This window comes from Astatotilapia calliptera, chromosome 22, assembly GCF_900246225.1.
Source record: "Astatotilapia calliptera chromosome 22, fAstCal1.2, whole genome shotgun sequence".
Taxonomy (NCBI): domain Eukaryota; kingdom Metazoa; phylum Chordata; class Actinopteri; order Cichliformes; family Cichlidae; genus Astatotilapia; species Astatotilapia calliptera.
The window spans coordinates 25683313-25705454 of NC_039322.1; the positions used below are offsets into that span (position 1 = coordinate 25683313).

The window sequence follows — 22142 nt, forward strand, 5'->3', positions numbered from 1 at the left end:
ATGTGTGTCTTATGAGAATTATAGATCAGCTGAAGGCTGATCTATAAGGGAGCTTTTAGAACAACCTGATAATACTGAATAATAATAATACAGCCTAGAAGTTTGTTTTTGTTTGTTTGTTTTTTTTTACAAAAAAACATAAAAAGTAATACTAAAAAGTTAAAGATAGTTTTTTGTTGTTGTTTTTTTTTTTTTTTTAGCATTGGTGGTCATCCAGACCTTTATGTCTTTAACTTAAGTGCAACTAATTGGTGGTTGTGATCTGGCTTCATAGAAAAATAAAGCTGGGTATGATCTGCAAACGAATAAAAATATATAATATTGCCAAAGGGAAGTATGTATAATGTCAATAGAATGGGTCCCAGCACAGAACCCATGTGAAACTCCATAATTAATTTTAGTGTGTAAAGTAGACTCCCCATTTGCATGAATATATTGGTAGATAGATTAAAAGATATGATTCAAACCACTGCAGCACACCTTTAATACCTGTGGTGCATTCTAACCTCTACAGTAAAAGCTGTTCAATGAAAATTTGATCTTTGCTTCATCTGTATTGTATCAAAGCAACTGGAAAAATTGCTAGTATTGAAAAATGTGCAATCTTAACTTACTGTATGTGGCACAGAAGTTAAGTGATTCACAAAGTAATCAGTAATATACATGTTGTTACAGCAAAATTATCATTAGATAGTTGTAAATGTACATTTCTTTTTTTCTTTTGTTTTCAAGGAGCCAAACTGTTTTTAAGTGGTCTTGAGCAATAGATATAAAGGCTTTCAAAAAGCCTTTCACAGATTTTCTTTGGACACTGGATGCTCTTTCACTCATAAGTTTAGTCCTTTAACTCATTTTCATTTCATTGTTGTGTCTATACATTTATGTTTGCACATGTTTCAGTAGATTGATGCACCCATTTCCCATTGTCTTGAAAGAATGCAAAGAAATGAGGTGTAGCTCAAGACTTTTGCACAGCACTGCATAACTTACCTTCCCCTTGTTGTTCTCCCAGAGACACTGCTACCACTGCTAGCTTCAGCTCTTGCTTGTAATAGGCACCCAGTGCCTGTTTGTTTTTCAGCAGTTTCAGTCAGATTAATACCAGGGGACTCGGTAAAGGAGTAGCTGGGCCATGCTGTATATCAATAATCATGACTTAACCTTCTTACATTTTTATTTAACTAAACCCACTTGCTAATCTGAGCAAACCAGCCAACTCTGGTATGTCTCTCATAAGAGTTGTGCTTTTTTGAGTATTATTATCTTCTTTAATACTTTTTGAGTGCCTCTTCACTTCTCAATCAACTCTGAGCCACGTGTGGACATTATGATTAACCTAATGTTAAAACAACATATGAAATATTCTGATATAGAAGGTAAATAAATATATAGTGGCTAGGTGTGCAAATACTTTTGATCCCAGGTATTTAAAGGGTGTCCAGAAAATATAACATATGCTTAATTTTCAGTTTCACCAATTTCAATAATTCACAGGCAAGTATTTAAGGATTTTAAAATTACGCATATTCAAGGCAGTTATATAAATAAAAACTACCGTTATTCTTGTATTGTATTATTTATTCTTTAATTATTAGAAAACATATATATATATATGTTTTCTTATCTATGGGGTTATTTTGTAGTGAAAGCGTTTCAGTTCCTAAACCTGAACCACACTTTTTCAACTTTCTCCACAAAACTGACCAAACCAGCCCCGAAAAATCACGTGGTTTCTGAGGTTTGCGTCTGGCTTTTTTTTCTCTCTGTGGGGGAGCGAGCACCCTTTGAAGAATTGCGCATGCGCGACAGTATTTAATCTCCCTTGCGAGTTTACGTTCAACACCTTTTGGCAGCAAAGTCTTAGCAAAGAACTTTCAAAAGTATTATTCGGCATATCTTAGCACTTGGAGTTAAATTCAGGCGATGCTTTCTTGCCGCATGTGTTTTGGAGCGAAAATTAGTTTTGGGGCTCGGGTTGGTTGCAAAGGTACTTACTGGAGCTAGTTCCGCCTTGCTCTCTCCCCTGTGATGGACAACAGCGACAAGTGTCAAAAGTAAGAAGGGTTCAATCAAACAGAACAAAAACGGAAAAATCACCAGCCTTTTGGATAAATACCACCTAGGCTGACCGAGTACGGGAAAAGGTGAGTCACCGTTGTACAACACATTGTATCGGTCTTTAGGGGCTTGAGCAACAACTGTAAGCTAATTTACATTAGCTAGCAAAGCTAATGCTACAGTAGGAGGACAGTAACCACCTGTTGCTGGCTCTTACTTAACTTTAGTTAGCAGCAGCCAGGGATTAGCTTTTGTACAGGTGCTGCTGTGATACGTTTCTGTTTCATGGGAACATACCCAACTTTTGGTTGCTCAGGGTGGAAAGAGAAAATGAAATGGAAGACAGAAAACAACGTAAAGGAATGTGTATCGAAATAGTTTCACAGGACCTTTCCCCCAATTAGCTTCTGTTATGTAGTTTCCTGTACCTGCCTGGCCTTTACTGTACACGTAACGTTGGCTAGGGCGATGCCAAATAGCTGAAAATAACCTTTAATAGTTTCTTTCAATGCTTCTTACATGTCGTTCTCAGTGCAGACAGCAACTACTACACAATTAGCATATCCTGTGTTTTTTGTATATTTTTTTTTTTGCCTTACTTTTGAATAACTTAAAAGAGATCTTAAGAAAGAAGATCAAGCGTTCTGAGTTATTACATCGCATTATACTAATGTCGAAATGGGCCCTGTTGGTCTAGGCCATTTGATTTCCAGAGAAGTGCATTCCATTCACATATCGGTCTACATGCCTTGACAGGCACCCGGTGCCTTTAGACCTGTTTGAAAACAGTAATACGCCCTGTAGGAGCCACAGTTTGTTTTTGTGCTAGACAGGCAGCTGTGCATTGTCCTGTTGTTGGGATATGCATTCAGATGGATGTTGTGGTTTTTTGCATTTGACCAGGACCACACTCACTGAACAAGCATACGAGAAAAATTCCATAAAAGTCAGACTACCTAAAGGTATGTAACACTATGAAGTGACGTTGAGAGACTTTATAGGATAGGACTTTTTGAAGGTACATATTTTTCAAATGGTGGGAAAAGGGATAACCACCTAATTGTTTGCCATGATTGATCTTTTGGCAGATAATCAACTATCAGTTTTGTCACAGTTGAATTTGTCACTAAATTTTAAAAGTTGGCTTTATAGAACTGTAATCCCTTTTTAATTTTGCCCTCTCCCCACCTTCTTGTAATTAATGCAGAGCAAGAAAAAGCTAGAGAATATATATATGAAAATATATATAAAAAAGCTTTATATATTTTTTTCTCATGCTGTGAGAGATATTGTCGAGCCTTAAAAAATTGCGTGCAAGTGTAAAACAGGCTAGTTTTGTAAACAGTTGCACATAAGGGTTAGTGGGATATAAATAGCTCAAATGTGATTATTTTAATGTTGTGGAGCTGTGGGACTTAAATTCGAATGCATGTGGCACCATGATGAAAGTGTTTCACTGAGAGCTACGCAGTTACTCATAGCTTCATTTAGTGATCGCCAGGCCTGCACAATAAAGGCAGCACAATGGCTGATTGTGTGCCTCTCAGCTCTGCACAACCCTGACCCTTTTTCCATGAGCTGAGAGTGAGCTAATTGGGAGCTTACAGTGAACAAACACGATTGTGTGAGGGGGAAAAATAAAAAATAAAACTTTACGAACTGCCAGTGCAGTACAACCGCAGCATTTCAGCTAAAGACAGACTTTTCGAAGGAATCTCGCATTACTAAAAGTGCTAACAAAAACATGAAATGACATTTAAAAGAAATGATTCAAAAAAACATATTTCATTATGCAATGGTTTGCAAGTTTTTAACATAATCTGCCATCATTAAACATTGCTTTAGTTCCATTAAAACAGAGTCAGGTCGACATTTAACAAAGTATGTTGACAGCTTGAAGTGCTAACTTTATTTTTAAGGAAAATTCTTGGACCTGGTTTAAATTCATGAGAGTAATCACTGTGGATTGGGTGTGTGGAGCTGTGTGAGTCTCATGATGTGCATTTTATGAAAAGTGACAACCAAATTAGATAAAAGTCTAAGTGGCTCAAGGAGTAATCTTTTTTGTTGAAGAAGGATAATTGACACATTGAAAAAAGGTCATGCTCTTGCCTAAAACACATTAAAAAAAACAAAAAAAACCCAAAAAGACAAAAGTGGAAAATTTTGCTGAATTTGAGATCATTTCAGGTGTTTGGAGACTAAAAACTACAGTAAACAAGAGGACAATAATATTTTGTTACGATACATTTGATATGATATATTTCAATGGTTCCTTCAAAGTATAAACACAATCCTTCCAGAATCAAACTTTTCCACTCAGCAACCATCTTTGTGAGGCCTTCAGGTCATTGTTTTCTGCAGTTATTTTGAAGCTTGTTTCCAAAGAAATTTTCAAATGGGTCTGTCCGGCATGTCTTTGGAGGATGCTTGAAACGTCTGTTATGAAGGAAAAGTCCTTCAAAATTTATGACTAATTGGCACAAAGAAGCTCCATAAAATTACTTGTGTAGTCACATCTGATGGAAAACTGTGAAAGTTCTACAAATTTGCTCCAAAATAAATATGTTTAAAAACAAACAAACTCAGAACCCTAAAGTTACATTTTTGCTTCACATGGATTTTTTTTTTGTATAATTACATTTTCATTGGCACCTGGCATTAGCAAAATGTCTGTGTTGCTAAATAAATGCCATGCTAATGAATTGCTACTGCAAATAAAAAGTACACTTACTTTTCTACTTAAACTTTATTATTTATAAGTAAATTATCTACTCTTAGGATCTATTAACAGAGTGTAATATTTGGGCTAAATATTGTAGATGAAGTATTTAACAATCTGCATATTTTTCTTTTCCTTAGTTGAACTGCCACTTTTTGGTAGTTGTAATGTTTCCACAGAGTAGCAGTGAAGTATGGCTTTAAAATAAACTCCTTTCAGGTTTTGTTCCACAAATGTTTCTGTTCTCAGGTAAAAATAATTGTTAGCCTTAATTAACATGTTATCATTACCTGGAGAGGCCTGAGCCATGTCGCCACGTCACAGCTCTGGTTTTGGTCACATGTTGTTTTGTTGTTTCTGCTCTCTTTACTTTATCCTCGATTAAAATGTTTCAAAAAAATTCATATCGCACTTGAGATTAGGTAGCTCTAGCATACCACTTAACACTAACTATCTTGGTAAGGGCTGTACACAGTATTATCTAAATTAACTTCACTGGTCACTGGAATATAAAAACTGCATATACAGAATCACCAGTAAAAATGTTTTTCAATGAAACCTGATTTTAAAGTCTGCTGACTTTTCCACAAAAATAGTTTCAAAACGCTTTTTTTCTCCCCCTGAAAGTCATGCGACTATAATACTTTTGTGGCATTATCCCCCAGATTTAAATACAAGATTTTTTGAATACCATGCTTCAGAAAAAATCTGCTTTTCACAGAAATGTGAGGACATAACTTTGTTCCTATTACCAGACCTGAAAATCTAGCTGCTGTTTAAGTTGTGTGATGTGGGTTTAAGTCACAGAGCTAACATGGAAGCACTAACTGAAAACCAAGGTAAATCAGAGGCTGGGCTATCACCTATTCAACCTTTGGTTGTTCTGTAAAGCAGTGACAGGATTGTGTGCGTGTGTTTGCACATGTTCACGTGGTGTCCCAAGGCCTCAGTCCACTGGCTCAGCTGTTCTGGTTTTCACACTCTTGTACATGCACATAAACTGGTGCACATTAACTCACCTCTGTGTTTGCTGTGCTGCCAGCCGGCACCAGTGCTCAGAGGATATTTGAGAGCAGAATTGGGTTGCAATGGTGCTGAACTTGATCTAGTGAATTATTTGTGAGTGTAACTGTGTATCAGTTTCTTTCTTTACTCATCAGTTGGAAATAAGCCTTTATCTATTTATTATTGCTTATCAGGAAGAAAGTAATAAAACTATGCATCGGTATTGGGTCAGATTGAACAGATTTATTAGTAATTATAAAAATATTATCATTAGGCAAGCAGGACCTATTTTTACATGCCATTTGCACGCATTCTTACTATTAACAGTGTGCATCTATTTATATAGTGGATGTCAGTGTTTTGAGTTAGTGCACTGTTGCGGATGTTTGGCATTTTGGGGAATACCTAGGAGTTACATGTTTAAGTAAACATATGCTTAAGAGAAGTGGAATAGCTGAAGTGAAGTACAGCGCAGCTACAGCTGTTGAGCATGTAGGCCAAGACTTGTCAAACCAGTTGGACTGAACCAAAATGGTTGAGGCAGAGGGGTTGGACAGTTGCTGAACTCAAACTCAAAGTTCAAAAGCGGAGTTGGTGCTCTTGTTTCAGTGTGAGGTAATGAGTGTTTTATCGTAAATGAGCAACTTGTTTTCCTTTTTTCATCAGTGGTGTTTGGGGGGGGATCTCTGCTACAGTCCAAGGAAATGGCACAAACTAAAACTGTATCTCATAAACTGCTTACTCAGCAGGTTTTCAAAGCAGCTCATCTACAAGGAAGTTCACTTTTTGTGTCTTGCCTTATGTTCCTGAATGTTTGTATACTTGACAGGATCATTTTGCTGCTGAGGTTTTCCCCATTGGAACCAGAAGTCAGAAAAGGAAAAACTTCAAGGTCGCTGTTTCTGGGGGAGCATTTTATTGATAATCAATGACCTTCAGTCAAAGTAAGTTGACTCATAATGGCATTTTAAAATACAAATCTCATACAGATAACAATTATTGGCTTATTGTGCATTTTCTTCATCATGACTGCAGCTGAATTCACATAGAACATCCTGTGCTTCATCAAAAGAAAAGTAAAGAAAAGGTCTAATTCTCGCCTACCTACACTCACTCTTTTATTTTGTAATGTACACATTGTTCAGTCACACGGGCGGGGTTATACCAGATTGTTCGCAGGAGACTTTTGACATTCCAAAGTGCAGCATGATACTGCTGTTAGGACCCACCTCTGTTGATGTCACCATGTAGCCGCACCCACTGTTTCTGACCAACTGGCAAGCGGAGCAATGCTGTGAATAGCTCCTGTGATGCTCCCTGGGAGAGAAAACACACACTGTCAGTTTGTCAATGTCAGCTGCTTGTTTGACCTTGTCATCTGGAACTTGACTATGATCAGTCACCAATCCACCCAGCTGCTTGGTCTTAAAGCAACATGACATTAAGAACAGTGATTTGCTAGCCTGGGGACGACGATGCTGCCATTAGTCCCTTGAAAGCAGTTTAATTACTTTTTGATTTTGAATTATGATGTGTCAGCCATGTTTGAACATTAACGAGAAATGTCAAAAAAACAGAAGATATTTATATATTTTTTTTTAAGACTTAATGTTCAGTGTGAGTCTGAACAATGATCCTATAATATTTAGTCGGCTGTTTGATAGTTTGGTGTTAATGAGATTTAAGTAGAGCTTGTTCACATTTTTTGCACAGATACATTTTTGTGGTAACTCATACAGGGTTTAAATAAACCTCCGGAAGATTTTTGTGAAAATGCATATTGGCATAACATGCTTCACCCGACAGGCCAGCTTAACAAGTGAACTGTATATAGGTCTGTATATAGGCATAGTTTTCGTCAACATCCCTTTCTTTTCTGAAGAAAGCAAGACGATGACTAAATAAATTCAAGAGGAAAATGTTCTAGTGAAACAAGCTCCAATTGGATTTAAGTTGTGTAGAGAGGCGGGCCAGGTTTGGAAGTGAGCCAATCAGAATTAACCTCCTTGTGCAGCAAGGTTAGGCTTGCAATTTGACGTGTCTGTGACAAAAACAGGATGGGAGGGGGGAGAAGCTCCCATGCTCTCTGTCTTCATAAGAAAACAGGAAGAGAAGAGTGGACATATGGACACATTCACATTTGATATCAAGGAAAATAAGACACTTTATAAGCCATGTGGCACAACTTTTACCGGTAAAAACACGACAAACACTTTATATTTTACTCAACTGTGATAATGTTATGATTTTTAGCCAAATTAAAACGGGGCTCAATCTAAAAGGGTTACAATGCCTAAAATAGGACTAACACGAAATGACGTTTTAGTCAAAAGACTGCCACTAAAACAAAATCAAAATTTGCTGTCAGAACAAACACTGATACGGATTAACTACACATTTAGCTTTCGGCTACATTTAGCAAGCTATTTTTATTCTGATTTATTTTGTAGCTATTATACTTTAGAGAGCATTAAAAATATATTCAGCTTTTTAAACTTTATTTACATTTAAAATATATTTATTTTTTAGAACTTATTCAGCTGCTTTCTTTTACAGAATTGTAGTTGTTGTATTTCATTAGGGTCTTTCAGGTTGGAGTAGTTCAGCTTGCCACTTTTATTAAGCTATTTAGTTTTTTGTGAGTTGATTACTGTGTTTAGCTGCTGTTGTATTTCTGTAGGAATTTCATATCTGCCTTTAGGGATAAATAAGGAGCATAAGTGCATTTTATTGTTTGGAATTGCAGTTGGACAGTGTAGAAAAATAAATAGCTTGCTGGGACCACAAATGAACAGACTTTGGTAGAATGTAAAGAAATGACAACAAATGTTGGGACACCTGTTTGTATTTTGTATGACGTTTTAAAAAAAAAAAAAAAAAAGACCAAAAAACATGGCACGAGATATCAGAATATACCATTTTTAAATCACAAAGTATCAGTATTATGATCGGTCTTACAAATCTCACATTGGTCAGGCTGTATACATTTGCTCGTATTATGGCAGTATGCTGTAGTGATGTCTGCAATGATGTCATTAGTTTTTCAGACTATACTCACAGCTCAAGTGTTATTGCAGTAATCTTATACCTTATGTAACTTTTAGTTGGCACTTCATCAGCTTCCTCTTAAACAGAACGATTTATAAATGCTTGTATGCTTTCAGCTTTATGGTTGGATTGTCTCCGGTGGTCCTCATGATTGAAAATGTTAGTGATTGTTTTTATTACACCCTTTGTTTTACATGTAAAACTTTGAAGTTATATGGCATCAGTTGCATTGCATTTTGAAAACTGCCCCCAGTATGCCTTCTTAACCCTTTAGAGCCGGTCAGAGCGGACACGCTCCATTTTGCGTAACTATTTTTAAATCCCGGTAGCACTGCAACCACGTAAGCTAGCGCAATAATTTTTTTTGCATATGAAACCGGAGGAGTTGTACTTACATCTTATGTCATCAGCTTGTCCTAGGTCACAGTTTCCTTCCACATATAGCTTTGCAAAAACTGCATAAAAAGCGCTTGCAGCAACAAAAACATAATATTCCAGAAACACGCTTTGCCGATCCGATCAGCTGTTTGTAACACTTCCTATGTCCATCAGCGTGAACTGTCGCATGTCCGCCATGAGCGGCCCGAAACCGGAAGTGACGTCATTTCGCGGAAATGTAGTTTTTTACGATTAGGGCCTTATGAGCCTATACTGGTGTTTTTAAAAGTTATGTTTGACTTTATGACTTTCTGTGTCATTTCTGGGATGCTTAGGACTCATATTGCACTGCTGGAAATAGTTTATTTTGATGCACATGCTGCTTTTTTGCAAATTTGCATTATAATATTTATTTTCGTTTTCCCTGCAGTATATGAAAATTGGTGTATTTCAAAAATAAAACTATGAAGACACTTAAAATAAATTTCCTGTGGTGGGAAACTAGTTTGTGCAACTTTTTTGTATTTACAGTTTTGAGGGATAAGCCTCTTAAATTTCTCTAACTAGAAATATAAGTTAAAAAAACAAACGATTTTCAATTTTTTTGTAGTTTATTGCACTTTTTTGCAATTTATGTAATTACTATGCACTTAATGCAGACATATCATTAAAATTTGGGCTATAATGGTTGTATTGATGTATAGCAACTTGAAATGCTCTCAAAAATGGCTCCACAGCATGTAAAAATATAATATAAGCTCTGGCGGACTTGGTTCTATGGTAGGTCTTAAAGGGTTAAATTATACTTGAGATTATGAACTCAGTGTCTCACTCTGTCACACAGTAACAGTTTTTGCTTGGTTATCTCAAAGTGCTTATGTGAAGTAAAGAATTCCAGATAACTTCTCAGCAACGGAGAAAGAAAAGCATTTTATGTCAAAGACTATTTAGTGAGCATTTTAATTTTTTATATATGTGCCTTAGTTCCTGGGAGAGTGTGCACTCCCTTTCTCTGCAACACTACAACTGCCTGATACTCTCTTAATGGTGACTTTTTTTGTGCCTTTTAGGCTTTTAGAATTGATCTGAAGTCAGTGTTTGAGCTAATTAATGCCCTATGTTGTCTTGGCTAAAAGGAGAGCTTTTGTTTAGCTTCAGTGTTCTCCCCATTAGCTGCAGAGAACATCTAATCCAGGGGTAGGCAACTCCAGCCCTCGAGTGCCGGTGTCCTGCAGGTTTTAGATGTGTCCTTGATCACAACACAGCCGACTCAAATGGCTAAATTACCTCCTCAACATATCTTGAAGTTCTCCAGAGGCCTGGGAATTAACTAATGATTTGATTCAGGTGTGTTGACACAGGGTGATGTCTAAAACCTGCAGGACACCGGCACTTGAGGCCTGGAGTTGCCTACCCCTGATCTAATCTATACGAGCAAACATGTGGCGGTTTCACTGACTGCTCTCACCTTGGTGTTTTTGTTTTTTGTTTTTTTTTGTTTTTTTTTTTTTTTGTCTGTTTGCCCCCCCCCCCCCCCCCCACCCCCCCACTAAACAATGGTTTTATTTGTTTTGGGGATTGATATTTCAACAAATAGGATATTGTTTCATTTTAGTTTTTTTCTGAATCTCTTAAAACATTTTAAACAAGAAATAAAAGTTATAAAGTCTAACATATTTTTAATGTTTGTGAAAGAAGTAACTGGAACATCTTATAACAAATAAATCTGTTATACTTGTTTAAAATGAATATTAAATGCTTAATACTTGTTTCAGGAGCTGCTGACTGCTGAGTTTGCACAGTGATGGAAAATCATGGTAAGAAAACCAAATTTTATGTTACGATTAAATATTTTATTTGTTTGACTAGATTAATTTGTGTGGAAAAGGTTTACAACAAACACAAAGAGAAGCTTCTGTAGTTTAACAGAAATGCCATCTGATAATATGAGGATGCCCATATAGGGACTGTCCTTGTGACGCATAGCTCCATTTATCAGTACAGCTATCTGATTGGCTCATACCCAGAAGACACACCCGTAGGTGAGTCGAGCTGCTGGTTTCACTCACTGCAGTGTGGCCTTGTGTCTATTTTCACTACTGATCGTTTCACCCTGTAGACGTCTTAGTATCACCATCCCATTCATTTAGCCCTGAGGATCTTTTGTTCTAGACTGAATCGTTATTCATCTGTGAAAACATAGCTGGGATGGCTGTGCAGTCTGAATATAGTTGTGAGTAAACTTTTTTTGTCTATCACGTTGATGGTAAACGCTGTTTACCTTCCTTCAAACAAGAATGTGTTTTCTGTACTTTCAGTATATCTTGTGTTTAAGTTTTAGAACATTTGTGGCCATATTCTAAGAATTAATCTCATATTACTTTAATTCATTGAAGTGCCACAATAGGGCAGAGCATAGCTGTATGTATGGCCCAGATAACTGGGCCGTGGTGGAGAAGATTAAGGAAGCTCGATCTACTCATCCCTGCCTGGCACTGTGGCCAAGCAGTAAAAATAAACTGCACTTCCTCCTCAGGTCTGCTCTAAAAGTGATGCTATTGAGAAACTGACAGGCTCACATGTTTTTGTTTCGATCGCAGAGCTCTTTCATCATGATGAATCATTCTACATGTTTGTGTTTTGGGGTTGTCATTGTGACAGCAGTGTGGGTTTTTCTTTTGAGTAATTGAGTTAATATTTTCACAATTTTCAAGCTGCTTGAAAACCCAAAGTGCTTGTCTCCATCTGCCACTGTGCTTCTGAAAGAGTGGGAAGTATTTAAGTACCATGATAGTACTCTACAGTAATTGCCAAAGGTGTTATCATCCTGTTTGTTTTGTTAGGATTTCAAGGATTGTTGTGCTAACTACTGTCCTTGTACCAATAAGCCCACTTGTGTTTGTGCATTCCACGCATTCCTGCGTCAGAGTTGTGTTGCTGCATTTTGACTGTAGAGGGCGCTACCGTGTGGGCCACATTTTGAAGTCAGCTTCTTTTGGAGTTTTTATGTCCTTTAAACATACGGATTGTTCTCTCGCTCCTCTTCACTTTAAATATTTCTTGAAAAACCTCAAGTTTAAGCTTGCTATATACAGTACAATGGAAGTAGCATGCTATTATTCCAGTGCTGTTTTAACTTTTCTTATCTCCCTGTCCTCAATCCTTTAACATTATGTTTGGGTTTTTAAAATCATGAACATGTTGTTACAGTAGACTCCTCTGTTCTTTGAGTAGACTTCGAACGACTTCTGCCAACTAAACTGTTTCTGAGTCACAGTAGAAAAAATGAACATGCTTTTTTTGTAATGTTTATCTGTCGGCTTGAAAGAGGGAACTCTACTAACTCTCACACAATGTGTAATTCAGTCATGCTTCCCCATCTGGCACTTATGAGGACAGATGTGAGAGTAATGTCCTTAGACAGCATTTACTGGATTTTAATAAGAGGTGTAGCATATTAAGTAAGAAGCAAGTGCGAACTCTACATTGGGCTGTTTTTTTTCCCCTGTAACCAGCTTTGATTAATTTGAAACAAAAACATTTGCACTAGGGAGCTATTGGTGTGAAGCGGAGTTTCACATCATTGCTTTAACGGACAATCCACAGGGAGTTACTGGACACCTGCACTGTGCCATTTCCTCTGCTCTGCCACTGAGCTCCACCTTGGCTCAGCTCACCTTCCACTTCTCAAGTTACCTCACCCTGCAGATCCCGCCCCCTTGCCCTTAAGGCAGTAATGTTTTGTCACTCTGTAAATTGGTAGAAGTGGGTGGTCCCATTGCGTTTGAAATCCCTCTATCCTTGATGTCTGATCCGGCCAAGCTTCAGAGATCTCCTGCTTCGAACTTTGCCCTCAAAAAATCAGTTCTAAGGAATGAAAGGCACTCCAGACTGCTGGATTATCTTATTGGTGTACCTTATTTATGAAGTCAGTGCTCCAAGAAGGGAGGGACCAAAGAACTGAGTGAGTGTGTTTGTGTTTTAAAGTGAGAGAGAAGGAGGGGGGGAGGGTGTGAGAGAGAAATAACATAAGCTGAAGGGAGGGCAAAGACTGTAGAGACTGAACGACGCAAGTGAGCAGTCAAGACAGTGTTGAGTTACAGGAGCTCTGTCTGTTTGGAGGAGAGCGAGGTGGCTTTAGTCTTACTTCTGCTGCCGCTGGCCTCAGGAGAGGCAGCGCCTGGCAGCCCAGGAGGGACAGAAGCCATAGTATGGGACACAGTGCTAGCAGCGAAACTGTGGCCCAGCAACAAGCCCAACACAACACGGGTGAGTCCAAGGCCAGACGCTCAGCACTTAACAGCTGTCATGAACATACCTTTGACTAGTTTTAACTGAGGAACAAATCTGGCAGCCAGAGGATATCATGTTGGATGGAGTATACAGAAACAGGTGTCTTCAAAGCAGAGAGAAACTAAAAGGCAGCAGGCACAGACAGGTGTAGAAGTATGCATGCAGATGGAATGTGGCGATTGTGAAATGTGCAAGCCACACAAAACTCTCTCTGTCTGCACTCATCTCCGAGTGGAACCTTATCTGAAAACCGAGATTTGGGGGTACAAGGCACCAGCTGACTCCAGCTCGCTGCATGTTTTAACTCAAACGACTTGACTCCTCGAGCCTTCCTATAATTCACAAGTCTACAGGAAACCATAAGTCTCAGTGTCTTTGGTTAAGCAAACAGCAGATCAAACACTGAGAACTGTTTTTTGCTGTTAGTAGGAAAGTCTGCATCTGGACTCACACAATTCTTACTAACAATGCAGCTCATCATTTTTTTAAATTTTTTTTATTTTAAATCGAGCATCTGTATACCACTGGAGTGTTTCCTTTCTTTTGAACAATATCTCAAAGCAGTGTGTCAGTCCTGGTCTGATGTGATGTGGTATTCTGCTGGATAGTTTCCCTTTAAACATTTTGTAACACTCGTTCCTCTGCAAAACAAGTAACACGAGAACATCTTCTTTGCTACATATTTGCTCTCCATTTTTGTCTCTGGTGTGCTGTTCTGTGGAGTTGCTATTAGTGTGTCATGACTGGCATGACTCATATGGATAGCTTGACTAGAGGACTACAGGGTATTACCAGCTAGTTAGTATAGGTTTAAGGCTTTTATAACTCTTTCAGGTGACTGGGAAAAGCTTTTCTGTTCATAGCTGGTTTATTAAAGCAAATCGGTAGCTTGGACAGATTCTGACTGCTCGCTCAGGGAGCATTAGTAGCATGCCATTTTTTCCCTCTTGACTGTGGCTCTCAGAGGTCACTGCCTTTAGGTCTTTGCTCACTCAGTGAGAAGCTGCCTTGTCCAATTGGTTTGCTGTAACACAAGGTCACCATGCCATATTTCTGACCACTTCAGTGATCTCCTAGTCTACTGCCACCCTGCCCCTCCCATTGAACTCCAAGTGTCAGGAATAGCTGTGAGAGCAAGTGATGAGTGCAGAGAGCACATAGGATAGGATTCCACACATGCATCCAACAGCCTGGTCACAACATACTTATCGAAATATATCAAAAGAAACAAATGTATTCACTTATATTTTCGATAATTTCAGCTGTGGTGACTGTAATGACTGCTGTCTGACATTTTAACTTCAAATGTCTTGTTTTGTCTGACCAACAGTCTGAATTCTATTTTTTAAGAAAGTCAAAAAGAAAATAGTCTAAAAGGAAAAAGAATATCAATATTATCCAGATTATCAGCTGGATGTTCCATATTGGTCCTGTTGAATAACTTGTGCAAATAAGATAACTAGCTGATGACATCACTATGTCTTTAGCTGCTGTGTCACAAATTTAAAAAAAAAAAAATGGATAATGGACACAATGAAGAATAAATAAAACTGCACTGGTATCGGCCAAATGAAATGGTTGCTGTCTTACTATGATTTCCTTACATGCAACAAATGCAGAGCCACACGGTGTCACCGATGTGACTTAAAGAATGCTTGTTAATATTACTGTACAACTAAATCTGAGTTGGCTCTGTGACGCGAAGTGTGAGAGGAAAATGCTTCTTGAAAAGGGGACACGGTGGAATGCTTTCCTGCCTTGTGATGGACGACACAGTGTAGTGTGGGAATATGTAGCATTGAATTAATGTTGCGATTGGTGACAAATTGCATGCATAGTTGTATATATATCAATGTAGAAGTTACTCAGTATTACAATGATTAATCTAAAACTGGTAATGTCACTGATGCTGGAAATGAGCCACTTGAGTAATTGCTGTATATATGCACCATTTGCTGTCAACAAACATTGATCCATGATTTTATCTTATGTAGTCTCATCACATAATGGAGAATTAATAGGCTGCTCTGTGAATATGCAGATTTTAACTTGTATCAGAAATGTCAAACCTGTGATGGCCCTACTTTCACACTGTTGGTTGGGACTGTTATTTCACGAAATAAATGTCTATTTTGAATTTAAATTCGAATTGTGTCCCATGAATTGCCAGAAAACCTTCGCGCGTGTGCTCAGCCTGATGAGCTTTTTGATAGTCAAAAGCAGGATAGATGGGACTGAGCATGGGAAGTACTTGGAACATTGAGTTGGGTTTCGTTTTATGAGTAAAAAGAACTGTAGTAGACCAAAATATGCTCCCTCTTGACTCAAAGCCAAGAGATGAGATATGGAAAATTTACTCAGTGTGTCAAACTATTGGCTCAAATTGTAGCTGCCCATGGCACACACACCATCGTTATTCTGATGGTCAAACAAGCAGCCAAAAAGGATGGTAGGACTCTTCCGCAAAGAGTGCGCTCATGCATTCACCTAGTGAGAATGAGGCCCTCTACAAGATACAGAATGACACAATAATTACTAATGCAAATTAATTAATGCGTTATTTATAAAAGTTACACAAAATGCTCTCAAATAATGTGTTAATTTTTTCTTCTAAAATATCACTGTGGCAGAGTAGACACAATTTTTCCTTTAGAGTGGAGTCATTGACTTTGTAAATGGTAAATGTCAGTGTTATGATAACATAATATATTCTATGTGAATATACAGCATACGAAGTTTTAGCATTGAAGTGCAATTTGATTTGCATGGAAAAATAACCTGAGCTTTTATTGGGAACTATGAGAGTTTCAGGATGACAGACACGGTGCATCCCCATGTTGTTGTGGTTACTCATTGTTACACATACCACAGTCATGCATATATGCCACAGTCTCTGAGGAGAGTGAGACACTGTTGTCTAAGCCTGACATTACTCTAAGCAGTATGTATGATTTCATGTCTACAATGTTATTTTTCACTGTGGTCATCAGAATAACTTTGTTTTAAGTAATGATTTTTGTTTACATTTTTTTCTGGTCTACATGGGAAAATTATGTGGTAAATATGTGAATCTGTGGCTCAGTGCATCAGAGATGAACATTTTAAAAGCAGCAGCAGATTCAAATTTGCCAACCTGATGGGGTCATTAAGATGTGATGGGGCTTGATTATTCAAGGCCTTGTTTGTGAGGAGAAGGATTTTAAATTTAAATCTGGATTTAACAGGTAGCCAATGAAAAGAAGCCAATATAAGAAAAATGTGCTCTCTCTTTCTAGTCCTGGTCAGTACTGTTGCTTCAGATTCTCAAATCAAATCAAATCACTTTTATTGTCACATCACATGTGCAGTAGGGCTGCCACAAACGATTATTTTGATAGTCGACTAGTCACCGATTATTTTTGCGATTAGTCGACTAATCAGATCATGCATCCATTGGACGTAAAACGTACAGCTTATTGCACCAGCAGCATCTGCTCTTATATAACTATCATTAGCTTACAGCTATAAGTGTTTACGGTATGTGCTAACTAAAAATAAAGACAAGATGATAGTTTATTAAATTTTAATGAAATTTGCAGATTCTTTCGGTGAAGTTTAATAAACTCCTTGCTATCTAAAATATAACAGGACACTGGAGTATATTCTCGAGCGTCTCACACTTCTGATAACCAGTTGTTTATTCAGCTGTGTAAAAACTATAACTTTAATCTCAGCCAAACCGATTTACTCAGGAACAAATAAAATATTAAAAAAGCCAAACAATAACATTTTTAAGTTATCTAAGTGACTTATATATATTTAACCTGAGTAGCGACAGACGGCAGTGGGTTTGAAAACGATTTGGGTGAGCCTTGCCCCGGCTAACTATCGAGCTAGTGGGTAACAGACGTCTCCGAAAACGTCGGAGCGCTTTTGAAAATATGTGGTGTCTTGATAAACTGAGCAGATATTTGAGGTTTACACAGCTACATTCTCGCATGAAAATATGTTAAACGTTTATTTTGTGACCCAGAAAGAATAATAAGAGTAATATTAAAACTAACTAGCTGCCGCCATTGTTGGAAACTGAGCTGGGCTGCGCTATGAATTCTGGGACACAGCTTCTTCTTCTTCTTCGGGGTTAATGGCAGCTGGCATCCTTGTACATGCAGTGCTGCCATCTTCTGTGTCAGGCCGTTATTACACTCTTAAATCCTACTGCTTACCGGTATTCCTGCGTCTTTTGTGATCTTACAAAGCTTCAAACGACGCGTCGACTATTAAATCAGTCGTCGACGATTTTGATAGTCGACGTAATCGTGACTAGTCGACTAATCGTGGCAGCCCTAATGTGCAGGTACATTGGTACAGCACATGTGAGTGAAATTCTTGTGTGCGAGCTTCACAAGCAACAGAGTTGTGCAAAATACAATAATGTAAACAAGCAAAATACAAGAATGGCTACATCTGAAACTAATAAATATATGTACAATATATAATAGTATATGCATTTCTGGATGTGTATACTAAATATTTTTCTACGTGTGTGTGTGTGTGTGTGTGTGTGTGTGTGTGTGTGTACACATATTTTACAATTTAAATAGAGTAAACAATAAATAAAATGTATAAAATAAAATATACAGAGTTGAGACATGTGCAAAACAGTGGCATTACTGTACAGTATGGAGTGCATAATGTTAAAGTTCCAGTAGTGAAGCTGAGGTGTCTATGAAGTGTTCAGCAGTCTGATGGCCTGATGGAAAAAGCTGTCTCTCAGTCTGCTGGTACGGGACCGGATGCTGCAGAACCTCCTTCCTGATGGAAGCAGTCTGAACAGTTTATGGCTGGGGTGACTGGAGTCCTTGATTATCCTCCCCGCTTTCCTCAGGCACCGCTTCCTGTAGATGTCTTGGAGGGAGGGAAGCTCACCTCCAATTATCCGTTCAGAGCACCGCACTACTCGCTGGAGAGCTTTGCAGTTGTAGGCGGTGCTGTTGCCATACCAGGTGGTGATGCATCCAGTGAGGATGCTCTCAATGGCACAGTGATAGAAGGTCCTGAGGATGCGGGGGCTCATGCCGAATCTTTTCAGTCTCCTGAGAAAGAAGAGGCGCTGCTGCGCCTTCTTCACTGTTTTGTTTGTGTGTACTGACCACGTAAGATCCTCAGCCAGGTGTACACCAAGGAACCGGAAGCTGCTCACTCTCTCCACAGCAGCGCCGTTGATGGTGATGGGGGTGTGTACTTCTCTGCACCTCCGGAAGTCCACTATCAACTCCTTTGTCTTTGCGACGTTGAGGGTGAGATGGTTGTCTTGACACCAGTGGGTCAGGGCGCTGACCTCCTCCCTGTAAGCTGTCTCATCACTGTTGGTGATAAGACCCACCACTGTAGTGTCGGGTTTTGGATTGACTGAAGGTTTTTTAGGACATTCTGATAATAATAAAAAAAAATAAAAATTACAGTAGTCCAGCCTAGAAGTAATAAACTAGTTTTTTAGCATCACTCTGAGATGGGATGTTTTTGTAATTTTAGAGATATTGTGCAAATGGAAGAAAGCAGTCATACATAGTTCTGTAATATGTGCATTGAAGGACATATCATGGTCAAGAATGACTCGGTTTTATCAGAATTTAGAAGCGGTCTCTGCTGCAACTTCTCTGCCTGTTCTGGTCTCCTCTGTGCCTTTCTCTTTTTTTTTTTTTTTTTTTTTTTTTTTTTTTTTCTTTTGTGAAAAGGCTTTAGCTGAACTGATAACTAAGGGTGTTATAGGCTGGCCTCCCTACTTCCCATTATGAATCCTATTGATCATATTTGGGGCAGTGTTGCATTTTAACCCTTTAAGACCTACCATAGAACCAAGTCCGCCAGAGCTTATATTATATTTTTACATGCTGTGGAGCCATTTTTGGGAGCATTTCAAGTTGCTATACATCAATACAACCATTATAGCCCAAACTTTAATAATATGTCTGCATTAGGTGCATAGTAATTACATAAATTGCAAAAAAGTGCAATAAACTACAAAAAAATTGAAAATTGAAAATGAAAATAAATATTATAATGCAAATTTGCAAAATAACAGCATATGCATCAAAATAAACTATTTCCAGCAGTGCAATATGAGTCCTAAGCATCCCAGAAACGACACAGAAAGTCATAAACTCAAACATAACTTTTTAAAACACAAGTATAGGCTCATAAGGCCCCGATCGTAAAAAAACTACATTTCCGCAAAATGACGTCACTTCCGGTTTCGGGCAGGTCATGCGGTCATGTGATAGTTCGCGCTGATGGACGTAGGAAGTGTTACAAACAGCTGATCGGATCGGCGAAGCGTGTTTCTGGAATATCATGTTTTTGTTGCTGCAAGTGATTTTTATGCAGTTTTTGCAAAGCTATATGTGGAAGGAAACTGTGACCTAGGACAAGCTGATGGCATAAGATGTAAGTACAACTCCTCCGGTTTCATATGCAAAAAAAATTATTGCGCTAGCTTACGTGGTTGCAGAGCTACCGGGATTTAAAAATAGTTACGCAAAATGGAGCGTGCCCGCTCCGATCGGCTGTAAAGGGTTAATGCCCCTTAGCATAATTAGTCACTAGGTCAACCTGCTTTGCAACAAAGCTGGTGGAATCCCAGATATTTTTCATTGAATGCTGTTTGTCAATCCCCCATCAATCAACACAGGCAGTTGGGTTGGAGCTGCCGGAGAGTGTCTCCTGTGAGATTGTTGGGTGGTCAGAGATGGGAGAGTTTCAGATGTGACTTGGCCTTTGATCAACAGTGACACACTGATGCCTGAACACGCCTGCCCTTAATAAACAATTCTTTCATGAGATCATTCAAAAAACATCCGGGCTTGAGCCATGGATGACCCCCCCCCGAGGATTTCAGAGACAAATGGTGGGGGGTTGGTCATTAAATGCCATTTTGAAATATTCTGTCAGTTAACAGTTTGATGGATGACCCTGCTGCAAATATTTCATCAGGTCGTTATAAATTAAATGCATACAGATCTGTGTCAGAGGCAGCCCTGTTAGTGTGGCTGTGGTGGATCAGTATTTTTTGATAGCTTGTGGTTAACACCAACACTAGGGCTGGGCCATATCATACTGTTCACGGTAATACCGGTATAACGTTGGGCAACAATAAGACAATGAAATATCGCAATAGAATATGGGTAAAACGCGCCTTTGTTTTCATATGCACATGGTGGAAAAAGCATGGCGGCGACGGAGAATGAGAAGGGCGAAAGCGGATCGTTGAATGAAACGGATGAACCAGAATTTGTTTGTAAAAATGCTGCAACTTCAGTGGTGTGGAACTGGTTTAGCTTTCGTCCGTCAGATACACACCAAAGCACTATTTTTGGTAGAGCATGCTTAAAATCAATCCTTTGATTTTTCTGAAAATCGTCAGCACCCCTTATAATCCCGTGTGCCTTATGTATGAATTCTGGTTGTGTTTACTGACCTCAAAACGATTTTATGTCGTACACGGCGCTCGAAAATCTGTCAAATGTTTTAGTACGACTTTGCTAAGCTACGAACCCGCACCGCTTGATGGATTGTCGGAGCATTACAGCTATCGTAGGCAGGAGCCTCGCAGAGTGATACGTACTGTGCTTCAACATAATATTACCGTATTGTGTGTGTATAACCTCTTTAAGTTTCGTGGACATTATACATGGTCATGCTGAGGATATGTCGGCCAATTTCCACTGGAAATGCCTTTTGGTTAAACTGTCAGCAAGGAATTTGCATTTTCACTGTTAAATTTTTATATAACTTTAATGCACATAAAAAAAAAAAAACCCCAAAAAAACCAGCTGCTTGTTTAAGTGAAAATACATTTATTTATTTTTTTTCTTTAGCACTAATAAAGTTGTGGAGTTGTAAAGTATTTTGTCTAGTGTCAATTATATCGTCAGTTATATTGTGTTTGCAATTTTTCAAATGTATATCGTGATAAATATTTTTGGTCATATCGCCCTGCTCTAACCAATACAACACTTTAATTATTTAAAAAAAAGTAATTTAAAAAAAGTTAATAGTTTGTCAAGGTAGCTGTCTCTGCTAATCATAGTATAAACCCATCCAGTACTGTGCCTGGACTTCCCTCCTATGAAACAATGTTATTGACAAACAATGACATTGTCTCGATGCATCATACAGTGCTCAAAAACCTGTGTGTGTGCTTTTTACCATTGAAGGTGCCTTTCCAGATCTGCCAGTTTTATAGACACAAATAGACTGTTAATAACAAGAAGCATCAATGTGTTCCCAAACCATTTAAAATTTTTCATTGGTCTTATGACAGAGCAGTTTTTTCCACATTGCCTCGGTCCATTTTAAATGAGTTTCGGCCTCAAGAATACTTTGGCGATTCTGGATCATATGGCTTCTTCTTTCCATGACAGTGCTTCAAATTGTGGATGGCATGGCAAACTGTGGTTAGACAGAGTGATTTCCTGAGCTGTTGCAGTGATTATCATCACAGAATCATTTCTGTTATTAACGCTGTGGGCCTTCGTGCCCAAAGATCATGGACATTCAATACTGATTTTTCTGCATTATCCCTCCAGGATTTTATCCAGATTTTCAGACTTTTTGTCTTTTATTCCCCTCGGGGGTGGAGCACAATGTTCTGAGGACT

At 38.4% G+C, this 22142-nt stretch overlaps 1 protein-coding gene across 11 annotated transcripts in view; it reads left to right on the forward strand.

The window, feature by feature from the left end:
• Positions 1–1783: 1783 nt before the first annotated feature.
• The window catches only part of phactr4a (phosphatase and actin regulator 4a), a 37339-nt gene continuing 16980 nt past the window's right edge, over positions 1784–22142 (forward strand). For 3 of the 11 annotated variants that reach the window (XM_026155843.1, XM_026155844.1, XM_026155845.1), the window contains exon 1: positions 13247–13480. In XM_026155843.1, the coding sequence (XP_026011628.1) occupies positions 13423–13480 (58 nt within the window). In that variant the 5' untranslated portion in view covers positions 13247–13422. Of the gene's footprint in view, positions 2145–2906; positions 3021–6614; positions 6730–10986; positions 11029–11125; positions 11445–13244; positions 13481–22142 lie in introns of those variants that run through there. The other 8 variants (XM_026155834.1, XM_026155835.1, XM_026155839.1 and 5 more) reach the window with 7 other exon arrangements.